The sequence below is a fragment of the Myotis lucifugus genome, unplaced genomic scaffold (assembly GCF_000147115.1).
Source record: "Myotis lucifugus unplaced genomic scaffold, Myoluc2.0 scaffold_176, whole genome shotgun sequence".
In the NCBI taxonomy this organism is placed as follows: domain Eukaryota; kingdom Metazoa; phylum Chordata; class Mammalia; order Chiroptera; family Vespertilionidae; genus Myotis; species Myotis lucifugus.
Window position 1 is genome coordinate 2,367,728 of NW_005871224.1, and position 13,635 is coordinate 2,381,362.

General features: G+C 38.6%; 1 protein-coding gene across 1 annotated transcript in view; it reads right to left on the minus strand.

Moving 5' to 3' along the window:
* GSPT1 (G1 to S phase transition 1) overlaps nucleotides 1–13,635 on the minus strand; it is a 43,871-nt gene that overhangs the window by 28,950 nt on the left and 1,286 nt on the right. Inside the window, 4 exon segments of the mRNA XM_006110053.3 lie at nucleotides 40–54; nucleotides 57–80; nucleotides 198–239; nucleotides 10,808–10,853. Of these exon segments, the coding sequence (XP_006110115.1) occupies nucleotides 40–54; nucleotides 57–80; nucleotides 198–239; nucleotides 10,808–10,841 (115 nt within the window). The 5' untranslated portion in view covers nucleotides 10,842–10,853.

The window sequence follows — 13,635 nt, forward strand, 5'->3', positions numbered from 1 at the left end:
TTCTTATTACTGTATTAATATGGTCAGAAATTTTCTTACCAACAGGTTCTGAAGTTCCATGCTAACAGCTGAATTTGAACCTAGACAAGAAATTGAGATATAATATATATTTACAAAGCAATATCTAGCTTTACACACCATTACACAACTTGTTTTCTCAAATCAAATAGTAAAAGTGTCACATCATAGAAAATTACCTTCACACAACGACTGTTCCTCTTGAGAAGGTTCCACAGGTGCTGTTCAATAAAAATAAGTTCTATTAAAAATTAAGACCTATATATCCATTTTACTTACATTTTTAAAAACAAAAGTTCAAAACACAACAAAAATCTCAATAATTCAGATCAATGACTAACTCAGGTATTCCAATTAGAAGTCTCTGTTTAACCTACTATAAAAAAATAAGTAACTAAAATACATTCATAAAAGCATGCTTATTCTCTTATTTTGCTTCATAAACTTTTCCTTCACAGATATTATAAAAGCAATCTGTTGCCCAGCACAGATCAAATTTATAAAATTTTTCTCAACAAATACACATTACTTCTCTAAATTCCCTTAGTAGCTCTAGACTAAGAAGGCTATGATTAGCCCTTTTTAAGATTCTATAATCACATTATCATCAAGATCCTCAAATAAATTATATTTGATAATAATAAAATAAAGTACTTTAGCTAAAATCCTCCAACTATATATAGGCCTTTACAACATCTCAGAAAGGCAATTACAATGATGCCAGTTTTGCACTATGTTAAAATTCTAAGGTAAAGCACAATCCCATTTCCACAGCATAAAACTACCTATGACATCACTAGAAGAGATACATACTGTTCCCCAACTATGCTTAAATTTATTTTTTATATCTGATAAACCTAAATGATACTCTAATATGAAAGTACCCCTGCTTTAAAGAATCTGCAAAATACAAAAAGACATAAAAAAATTTGAAGTCTCATAAATTCTACACACAAAGTAATACATAATAATAAAAGCGTGATATGCGGACGTCCTTCCAGACAAAGCCAGGGCTGCGAGGGAAGGCCTACTCTTGCCCAAATTTCGTGCATCGGGCCTCCAGTAAAGAATAATTAGTCTGGCTGGTGTGGCTCAGTGGTTGAGCATAGACTTATGAACCAGGAGGTCACGGTTCAATTTCCGGTCAGGGCACTTGCCCGGGTTGCAGGCTTAATCCCCAATGTGGGGATGTACAGGAGGCAGCTGATCGATGATTCTCTCTCATCATTGATGTTTCTATCTTTCTCCCTCCCTCTCTGAAATCAATAAAAATATATTTACTTAAAAAAAGAATTAATTCATAACCAGCAAAAACTCATTTTAAATTCCCTCCGGGGGGGGGGGGGGGGGGGGGCTAGGTAGAAGGTAAAGGAGGGGTTAAATGTTGATGGAAAGAATCTTGACTTGGGGTGGTGAACACAATACAATATACAGATGATGTATTATAGACTTGTACCCCTGAAACCTATATAATTTTATTAGCCAATATCACCACAATAAATTATAATAAAAAATAATAAAATAAAACAACTGCCAGAAAGTATTAACACTTATAAGAGTCAAGAAAAGGTATTGGACCGAACCTTTAATAACAACAAGTGTTGAAGAAAGCAATTTCCTGCCCCTGAAAGGTAAAGGGCAATCAAGGCTTTCTGACATATCGAGTATCACTTAGGAAGATCATTCTATGGTAGTATATAGAAGAAATAGAGAGGGAAAGACACTACAGGCAGAAAGACCAGCATCACTACTACAAGAAAGCATGCCATTATGATAACTGAGCAATAAAACTAGAGGTGGGGTTAAGTGCACAGATAATGGATGGAACATCTAACAGGATTAGGAAGAAAGAGTGAAAGGTTTAAGATGACCCCCCCCCCCCAACCTATGTTATAGAAATGGGGGGGTGGGAGCAGAAATCATTTCAACTAGATTTAGAAGGGGACAGGAATTGTACTCCAGACATAATAGAGATTAACCTTTTTTCATTTTCCTATTTCAAAGCAAAGTTTGTGGGTAAGGAAAAAATATTCAATTTTGAGATGAAGCCAGGCAATGCTAAGTGAATAAAGTTCATATGCCACCCTAGAGATGGAAGAGGTAGCATGTAGTAGTAAAAGAAGCTAGAACTGAGCTGACTCCTGACTTTAAATCATGGCTTGTCACTAACAAGTTGTAAGATGCAATTATTTCATTGTAATTATGGAAATTATGCGCCACCCACCTGACAGGATTATTGAACGGATTAAATGAAGATTAAACAAAACCTTTGTTTAGTGAGAAATAACTTCTGGCACCTATCAGATATTCAACAAATGACAGTCTTCATACCCTAACGTGTACTGAGTATCAACTAAATTTTATCAGCATATACTGAGTATCTATTATGGCCAGACAAGGATACCAAACTCTCACAAATCGATACAACGCTGGATGTGGGGGTGACCCTAACTCCAACTAATGTTTTTTTTTTAATTTATTTATTTATCTTTATTGTTGAAAGTATTACATTTGTTGTCCACTTTTCTCCCCATTGACCCCTTCTAGCCCGCTTCTGTCCCCAGGTTTTCACCCCACTATTTGTCTGTGTCCATGGGTTAATATCTCCCCACCCACCCACCCTCCTCCGCCTTCTCTATGAGATTCCAGTCTGTTCCATGTCTCCATGTCTCTGGATCCAGTTTATTTTGTTCATTAGGTTCCACATATGAGTGAGATCATATGATACTTGTCTTTCTCTGACTGATCTCACTTAGCAGAATACTCTCCAGGTCCTTCCATGCTGTCTCAAAGGGTGAGATACTTCCTTTTTACTGCTGCATAGTATTCGATGGTATAAATGTACCACAACTTTTTTTATCCACTCATCTACTCATAGGCACTTGGGCTATGTCCAGATCCTGGCTATTGTAAATTGTGCTGGTATGAACATAGGGGTACATACATTCTTTCTGATTGGTGTTTCGGGTTTCTTAGGGTATATTCCTAGATGTGAGATCACTGGGTCAAATGGCAGTTCCATATTTAATTTTTTTAAGGATATTTCATACTGTTTTCCATAATGGCTAAACCAGTCTGCATTCCCACCAGCAGTGTACTAGGTTCCCTTTTCTCCACATCCTTGCCAACACTTGTCATTTATTGATTTTTTGATGACAGCCATTCTGGCAGGTGTGAGGTGATACCTCGTTGTTATTTTAATTTGCATCTCTTGGATGATTAGTGACTTTGAGCATTTTTTCATGTCTATTGGTTTTCTGTATGTGCACTTTGGAGAAGTGTGTATTTAGATCCTTTGCCCATTTTTTAATGGAATTGTCTTCCTTTTTTTAAGTGGAATGAGTTCCTTATATACTTTGGATATTAACCTCTTAGCAGATATATCATTGGCAAATATGTTTTCCCATAGAGTGGGCTCATTTTCATTTTGTTGATGGTTTCTTTTGCTGTGCAGCAGCTTATTTTGATATAGTCCTATTTATTTTCTCCTTTGTTTCCTTTGCCCTAGGAGATATATCAGCAAAAATACTGTTCCAAGAGAAGTCTGAAATTTTGCTGTCTATGGTTTCCTCAAGGACTTTTATGGTTTAACAACTTAACATTTAAGTATTTTTGAGTTTATTCTTGGGTATGGTGTAAGTTGGTAGTCTAGTTTCATTTTTTTGCATGTACCTGTCCAATTTTCCCAACACCATTTATTGAAGAGACTATCTTTACTCCATTGTATGCTCTTGCCTCCTTTGTCAAATATTAATTTATATTAATATTTTGGGTTTTTTTGTTTTCTTTTGTTAATCCTCACCCAAGGATATTTTTTTCCATTGATTTTTAGAGAGAGTAGAGGGGAGAAAGAGATAGTGATAGAGACAAACATTGATGTCAGATAGAAACATCGATTGGTTTTCTTCCTCATGCACACCAACCAGGGTAGGGATCGAACCTGCAACCCAGGTATGTGCCTTTGACCAGGAATCGAACCTTCGACCCTTTGATTCACAGGCTGACACTCTAACCACTGAGCAAAACCAGCCAGGGCTTTATTGAATTTTTTTGTGCTGTTTGCTCTCTCATTTAAATTCCCTCAAAAACTCTATGCAATACTATAATCACCACCATCTAACATACAGACATAACAGACTCAACTGGGCTTTTACAAGTTATACAAGTGCCTTTCCTCAAACAACCTCTGTTGAAAGTCAGTCAATAAAAGTAAACTAAGCCCTAACCGGTTTGGCTCAGTGGATGGAGCGTCAGCCTACGGACTCAAGGGTCCCAGGTTCGATTCCGGTCAAGGGCATGTACCTTGGTTGCAGGCACATCCCCAGTGGGGAGTGTTTCAGCTGATGGATGTTTCTCTCTCATCGATGTTTCTAACTCTCTATCCCTCTCCCTTCCTCTCTGTATATATATATTTTTAAAAAGTAAACTAACTTATGATGTACAAGTATTTTAAAACAGGAAAAAGATTGAGACAACTGTTATAGTGGGCTCCCCCTCCTCACCTAATAAGATAGCCCCCAAACTGTAAGTGAGCTTTTCAAAATGAAAAAGTACATACACTGACCACCTAGTTCTAGATTCTAGAACCAACTCTTAGATTTACAAAAATACAGTATTTATACTTTACATACATAAAGCTGTAAAGTACTTCTTAGAACAGTGACATCAGTCATGAGACCACCTCCACATGGCTGCATAATGCAGCATAATAAAAAAATCTGTTCCGTTTTATTTTCTAAAACATCCTACATTTATAATGTTTAAGTTTGTAAAGCTCACAGAAGCAGAGAGTCAAGTACCACAACCAATGAAAATGCTTAATATACTGAAACTAATACAAAATAATACTGAATGTAAACTGTAATGGAAAAGAAAATAAACCCTAGCCCCATGGTCGGCAAACTGCGGCTCGCGAACCACATGCGGCTCTTTGGCCCCTTGAGTGTGGCTCTTCCTAAGCCTTATGAGTACCCTAATTAAGTTAATAACAATGTACCTACCTATATAGTTTAAGTTTAAAAAATTTGGCTCTCAAAAGAAATTTCAATCGTTGTACTGTTGATATTTGGTTCTGTTGACTAATGAGTTTGCCGACCACTGCCCTAGCCAGTCTGGCTCAGTGGATAGAGCTTTCGGCCTGCAGACCTAAGGGATTCTGGTCAAGGGCATGTGCCTGGATTAGAGGCTCCTCCCTAGCCTAGGGCCCCTGGTTGGGGTGCATGCAGGAGGCAACTAGTCGATGTGTTTCTCCCACATCAATATTCCTCTCTGTCTTTCCTTCTCTCTAAAACTCAATGGAAAAATATCCTCGGGTGAGGATTGAAAAAAGAAAAGAAATGTTTAATTACAGGTAATGACGGTATTAAAGGGCTCAAAAGTAAGAAGTTGACCAGTTTCGTTATGTTGGAAAAAAGCTTTCCATGTATTCAGATGATGGATCACATTTATAAACCTTAGCAACATTTGCCAACTGATGTTTTGGAATAACGAGCCAGAAAAATAACAGATATAGCAAAATGTTTTTTAAATGTAAACTTCTCAATATAGTTGTACCCAGTATTCACAAATGCACGAGCAACCTTCTCTTGTTAATTCTACTGTTCTTATTCATAATGCATATGACATCCAGATTTTACTGACTACTATATGAGCAGGGGTGTAGAATTCTACTAAGCCCAAAGTCATTGTTCATGGTTAGCAAACAGATGACCACTCTAATTAGAGATTAACCTATCAGATCCTGCATGGTTCGTATCTGCTAGTGAAAGAGAAGTTAGTAAATCTCCTGAGGAATGAAATTATGGTTTCATATTTCCAGTGGTATCTCTATGTTCAGAAACACAACCTTATCAAATATTCAAAACAGGAACCATTCTAATTAAGTGGAAAAGTTATCTGAGTGTGGCAGGTTTTTTTTTTTTGTTTAATATATTTTTATTGATTTCAGAGAGGAATGGAGAGGGAGCGAGAGATAGAAACATCAATGATGAGAAAAATTGATCAGCTGCCTCCTGCACATACCACTCTATGGATAGAGCCTGCAACCTGGGAATCTGACTGGGACCCAACTGTGACCTTGTGGTTCATAGGTGAACGCTCAACCACTGAGCTATGCCGGCTAGGCTGAGTGTATCAGTTTTGAATAAAACTATCATACCCCAAATTGAAAAGAGAAACTAATACTACTGTTTATGATAAAGGAAGACTAATGAACTGGCTATTACTAATGAACTAGGTATATTACCACAAATTTTAAAACAAGAAGTGCAAAAATTTTAACAGAAGACAGATAGTAGTTTAACACAGATGATAATCTGGATTTCTAAATAGTTAAAATTTGGTCATAGAGAAATAAACCAGCCAGACAAAAAAGGTCACATGTTGTACGATTACATTTATATAAATACTCAGAATATGTAAATCCATAAAGACAGAAAGGAGATTGGTGGTTGCCAGAAGCTGGGAGAAAAGGGAAAGTGGAGATTAACTATTTAATGGGTAGGAGTTTCCTTTTGGGGTAATAAAAATATTTTGGAGCTAGATAGAGGTGGTAATTACACAACACTATGACTAAATTGTTCACTCTAAAATGGTTAATATTGCCTGGCTGGTGTGGCTCAGACCTATGAAACAGGAGGTCAAGGTTTGATTCCTGGCCAGGGCACATGCCCAGTTGCAGGCTTGATCCCCAGTGGGGGGCATGCAGGAGGCAACCAATCAGTGATTCTCATGACTGATGTTTTATTCTCTCTCCTTTCCTCTCTGAAATCAATAAAATATATATAAAAAAACAACAACCACAAAAACACAGGGAACTGGTGTCTGAAATGGAGTAATTCAATTTACATTATTTCTAATGGGAAGCAATGCTTCAGTTTTTGAACAGCCTTCTGGAACAAATTAAGTTCGAGAACCCAGGTTCCACTGTAAATTTCCTTAGAGCAAAACCATTTATTAAAAAAAAACAAAAAAAAAAACCAAATTAAAAAACCCAAATACATTGATAGCCCAGCTATGCTTCTTTAAAATCTATTGAAAACAAGTATAAAACTTTTAAGAAGCTTTGGTATGAATCACCAATTGACAGCTAAAAAAGAAATCCGAGACCTTAGAATAATCAAGAACCTTCAGCCAGTGAACAAATTCTTGCTTCCCAAAGATTTCTAAGAACTATGAGTAGAAATTCTAAATTAGCATGCCTCACAGATACACTAGTCAGAATTGCAGTAACCAAACTCATTGCTATTTAATGAGACAAGGAGTGTAAAAGATATCTGATACTCTACTCTAGCAAATTCCTAGCAAACTTAAAAAACTTAAGATATTCACGACACTTAGAAAATAGATCCTTAGTTTTATCATTAGGGTGACAAGATTGAAATTATTTACAACATAAGGCAATCTGTGAATAATTATTATTTGCAGCTTTGAAAGCCCTCTGCACCCTCTGTATGGCCCTCTTATCATGTTGTGTCTTCCATTAGAGTAAATCTGATCTCTTTCTAGACTCCTTGAGAATAATTTATTCATCTTGGTGCTGTCATTTCAAGTGCCTAGAACAGCATCCTGCATTCTGTAGGCAGTTCATTAATTGTTATACATATATCTGAGCAAAACCAGATTCACATCTCAAAAATTTCCATTCTAATACTGCTAACTCACCCCGCCCCCATAAGGTTATTCAGTCTCATTTTTTCTTTCTCTTCAACCAGAAAAACAATACTATTTCAACACTAAGACATTTCCTCCCGAGCAAACAAAAGCAAGCAAAACCAAGCTTAAAATCTGTCCTCTATAATATCTCCCTAACTTGCCCTGATAAACTTTAATTGCTGCCCTTTCATGCAATACAATTCAGAAAAGGTGAAAAATAAAGGACAAAAGAATGCAAAAAGCTGTGTACTCACTGCACTAAATAAAACTTGTTCCAAAGACAGTTTATTCTCAATCAAAATTTCTAACAGTTTAAACAACTGCTCAATATGGCACAGCACTTGTTCCCTAAATCCTCCTGCTCAAGTCATTCAAGCATGTAAAATCATGGAACAAGGGCCCAAATTCAATAATCTAATAATCAGTTAAGTCAAGATTGGGGGGAGCGGGGGAGGAGAGACAGTGCTATGCAGTGGTTACAGTGGTTACAGCCTCGGCCCTAGCCACCGATGGTTTGAGGATTCAATTCCCGGTCAAGTGCAGGTACCTGAGTTACAGGTTAGATCCCTGCCCATGCAGGAGGCAACCAATTAATGTCTGTCTGTCTCTCTCCCTCCTTCCCACTCTCTCTTAAAAAAAAAAAAATCAAAGGAAAAAATATCCTCAGGTGAAGATTAACAAAAACACACACACACACACACACACACACACACACACACACACACACGACACTCTAGGAGCAATAGTTTCCCCTGATCTCCTCTGTCCACTCTATTCCATTTACTGTCCCAAAGAAGCCTGAAAAATCCTGTATATTAGAATTGTTATTGTAGGCATTTCAGTCTTAGAGGAAAAAGAAAACAAATCTAAAGCCAAGAACCTTATTTATCTAAACTTATCTATCAGTCAACAGGTAATCCTATATAATAAAGAGCTAATATGCAAATGGTCACACACCCTCAAGATGTAAAGACACTCAACACTGGGGAGAGAGAAATGGGGACCAGCCAGGCACAAATGAGCTTGTGAGAGAGGACTGGGGACCAGCCAGGCACAAATGAGCTCGCAAGAGAGGAATGGGGACTAGCCAGGCTGAGGCCTGGGAGAGGGACAAGCCGCCTGTCCCAGGGTCCTGGGCGCCAGCGGCTGCACCTGTGGCCTGCAAGAGGGACAAGCCACCTGCCCCACGGTCCCAGGCACCTGCGGCTACAGCCCCGGCAAAGCGGCCTACCCACGGTCCCCCTGCGGCTGCAGCCAGCCCGGGTCCTGGGTGTGGGGAAGGCAGGCAGGCGAGTGGTTAGGAGCCAGTGGTCCTGGGTTTTGTGAAGCAGTCGGACATCCCCTGAGGGATCCTGGATTGGAGAGGGTGCACCCCCCCCCATGCACGAATTTCGTGCACAGGGCCTCTAGTGTTTAATAATAATAATAATAATAATAAAGTTTAAGAGTTCTTCTGGAGGAAACAAGCATTAGCAGTTTGATTCTGTATCTTCTCTACTCTGGGGCTCCAAAGACATTCTTTGAGACTATTGAATGATTAACAAGCATCCACCAAGTAACAAGCCTTCTAGTGAAGGTGGATGACACTTTGTTGCATAACTTGGTGAATATACTAAAAACAACTGAACAGTACATTTTTAAAAGGTGAATTTCATGTTATATTAATATCTCAATCATTAAAAAAAATCCCTTCCCCCCATACAGGCATTCAGTGAAAACCAAGCACTACAAAACAAATATTTCTTTTTAAAATTCAAGTTCCACAATATAATGTGCTACATTTTGGAGACAGATCTTCCTCTGAGGACTGCTCGTTTTATTTTATACTTATTTTTTTAATGGCAGAGTTTTGAGAAATGTTGAGGGTGGAACAGTGGAAAGAGCATTACACATTACTTTAGAAGCCAGGGCTGCTCTTAAATCCAAGTGCTATAGTCTGAATATTTGTGCCCCACCTCTACCCCCCAAATTCTTAAGTTGAAATCCTAACACCTGAAGTGATAGTATTAGGTGGGGCCTTTGGAGGGCCCTACATCATGAGAGTGGAGCCCTCATGAATGGGATTAGTGTCTTTACAAAGAGCTCTCTTGCCCCTGCTGCCATAAGAGGACAGAAGAAGTCAACAGTCTAGAAGAGGGCCCTTGCCCAACCAGGCTGGCACCCTGATCACTGACTTCCAGCCTCCAGGATTGTGAGCAATAAATGTCTGTTTTTTATCAGCTGTAATATTTTGTTATAGCAGCCCAAATGGACTAAGACACCAAGTAACTAACCCTGATTAGCACTGCTAAACCTATTTCTCATTTACTGAAGAAGAAAAAACTGAACTAGGTGCAAACTGGAACTTAAAGTACATTCTACCATAGAAAATGTTTGTTCTGGTATATATAACCCTTGTCTTCATATTTTTATTCATTTTAGGACCTCTATTTTGAAGAGCAATTACTTAGCCAATTTACTTGGCTCTGTACAGAGTATTGAACTAAATGAATTACACCTAAATGGGTTCTACTTAGTCATGTCTTTGGAACCCTATATTAAATTTTCAAAGAGATCCTAGGTCAACACTGAAACCTAAGCTGGGATAGCTGGAAACAGGTATAACCAGCAGCCTTCTAGGGAAGGTGGATGACACTGTACAAAAGCATCTTCCTCTACTGATTGCTCAAGGTGCCCCTATAAAATTTTAAAAAAAAGAAATTAGCCTGTTTTCAGGATAAATGACATATTCATCCTAGACAAAAATTTTAAAAGTCATTCATCCTAGTGCTCTATCTCTAGATTCCTTCAAGTGCTCTCTGGTATCTAGTTTAAATACACACACACACACACAGCAAATTTCAGCTATGGCTTAACAACAAAAGAAACATGTTAGCCCTTCTGTCTATTTCCTCACTATAAAAAAAATTGCAAACTTTATGATTCCTCCTTTGTAAACTCAATCTAAGTGCTGTTTCCATTTTTCCCCCTACTGCTTCCAAGCATAGTTTTCTGCTCTGATGGTATTTTATGGACTTAAATGGGCTTGGAACATGCAATCCAACAGTCCCACATAACTCAGGACCTCAATTTAGAAAAATCCATTCTTTTTCAAATAAATATCCTACAAAGGATAATTTTTAAAAACATAACTCACATTTTGTAGAAGCAGCTGGTAAAGTCTGTAACATCAAAATAAGTCTCTGATAAAAAAGAAAAAGTTGACCATAATGTAGGGACTTTCCTTACAACCACTTCCCTACACATTTTTACATCTCTAACTCCCAGTAGGTCACAGAGAAAAGAATTAAGAGTAAAACTGCAAATTAGCAACTATCAGGAAGAGGAAAGTTCTCCTGGGTAAGAGTTAATGCCTAACCCAGAACTCATTGTTCAGTATGAGTTTTGATACATATAAGAAGGTACATGAGCCCTAGCCGCCTTGGCTCAGTGAATAGAGCATTAGTCTGCAGACTGAAGAATCCCAGGTTCGATTCCAGACAAGGGCACATGCCTGGGTTGCAGGCTCGATCCCCAGTCGTGGGGCGTGCAGAAGGCAGCTGATCAATGATTCTCTCTCATCATTGATGTTTCTATCTCTCTCTCATTCTCCCTTCCTCTCTGAAATCAATAAAGAAATATATTAAAAAAAAAAAAAAAAAAAGAAGGAACATGATACCTAAAATGCTGGTTCCAGGACTGTAGGATTAATCATTTAAAAAGCATAGAATATAAGGGAAATATTAACCATACTGCTTTAGTATTTTAATTTTGATGTTGATAACACTATAACAAAGATGACTTCTTTTTCTTATTAGGGTTTTATCTTGAGAACACAATATCTGAATTTATGTCTTATTCTTTAGGTATTTTGTATATCCCGAAGATCTGTACTATTCTAGGGAGTGATAGCTTAGGAGTGAAGATGATTTGAACTTATTCGTGTTTAGAGGGTATCTGAAATTAAACCAGGCAGATCCATCTACTCAGACCCTAACCATTGCCCTAAAGTAAATTGCTTGAAGAAATCAGTTCCCAACGATTATAGGTGGAGAGTTTTTGATGTCCATATTCAAGTGTAGATCAAAGAAGCTCAAATACAAGGATTGTGGACTGACTGAAATGACAACTGGATTGAGCAAAAAAGGGATGAAGACGATTAAGACTCAAACTCAGGATAAACTAAGGCAATGGAAGGACTCAGACAGAACATGTGAAATTCCTTAAATAAAAATTTATTAGCTTAAAAAAAAAAAGCTAATGCCTAGTCTGCCTAGTCATTCAACAATTGACCACTATTCCAGACCACTGCTCTAAGGATAGCTGTCCCTGATGACTGATGGCTGTCCCTGAATGGCTAATAGGTATAGCTAGGCTGGAAATAGGTCTAGCTATAGTGGTGCTGATGGCTCCAGAGTGAGGAGGGAGGACCAAAAAGAAAATGTCTGGATAAAAGGGATCTGTATGATAAAGCACTGGAAATAAGCACTTTTAGGAGCTGTTAAGTAGATTAGTTTAAGTAGCCAAAATGGCTTGATATAAACAAAGAAATAAAAGCTAAGTAAGCTTCATTGTTCAAAGGGAAAACATCAAACACCCACACAAGCAAAAGAAATACCCATAAAACAACCAAATCCAAACTGTGTGCTCACATATGTACATACTTGCAAAAGTATTTCTCCAAAGTCTCTTTTTGCCTCTAGAGAGAAAATTGTAGCAAAAGTTTCTGAAGAAACTAAACTTTTATGGTGTCCACTTATCTAAGAAGTACTATAATATAGAACTTTAAAGAGAAATCTACAATATGCTCTCACAAATTGCTGGGAATAACTACGATCCAGTTCCATACCCTCACCAGAATGCAAGGACATTCAACCTTCCCTTTTTCTCTTTAAGCTAATACTACTGACAGTTCCTAAAATAAGCAACTTTTATTTATTTATTCATTTTGTTAATCCTCACCTGAGGACATTTTTTCCTTTGCTTTTCAGAGAGTGGAAGGGAGGGAGGGATGGTGCGAGAGAAACCGTGGCCGGGAACCAAACCCACGATCCTGGGCGGACAGATGTTCTAACCAGATAGCAACACCAGCCAGGACAATAAGCAACTTTTACATAAGGAGAATACTTAAGTGCACTCATTTGATATTCCTACAAAATCAGTACCTGAAAGCATGCTATTACGGAAGCAGCCCCTAAATACAGGCAGATTTTTGAAGACCGAACTTAACTTGAAACCACTGAAAGTTTGTCTACCACCTAAGGTCAGAACCGCACATGGCTACTATTAAGTTATAACAAATGCTCGTGTCTGAATAGACTAGTTAACTGACACATAACATAAAAAAAGTGTCTTATACCCAACAAATATACCCAACAACCTGAGTAAGGTAAACGATTTTGACACACTGAAAATTCTAAGCCTGTCACTGACGGAGGAAAGTCCAAGTCCCACTTAAGAAAGGGAGCACACAAATTAATGTGATTTCCTACCCATGTCAAATGAGGTACTCTAACTTTGTGACATTTTGGGCACTTTACAAGCTTACAAAATGCGAAGGGTGAAAAAGATCTTTGTATTGATAGCCAACAGTTTCTGTCGGATCACAAGACTGCAATGCATCTTGGGATTCCTTTAGACCGGTCGGTGCCACAGATATTTAACACGTAATTACAGTTTCAATAATAGAAGTTGCAGCAAGAGACGCTCTCTCCTAGGCCTCTGGGTGAAGAGAAAACTCGATTCGTCCTCCCCAACTCCTCGGACCTTTCAACGCCCACCTACAGACTCGGGATTCCATCTGTCCTCACTTCTAGGCCTCGTGTTACTGCCCTGCCGCCGCCCCCTCTCCGTTCCATACGGTTCCCGGCTTAAGTGGGTAACTGGGGCCCAGAGCCCGGCTCCAAGCCCCGGCCGTGTCCCAGCGCGCTTCTCCGCCCCGCCCGGCCTCGCGCGGCCACCCATGAGACGACTCCCGGCCCGGGC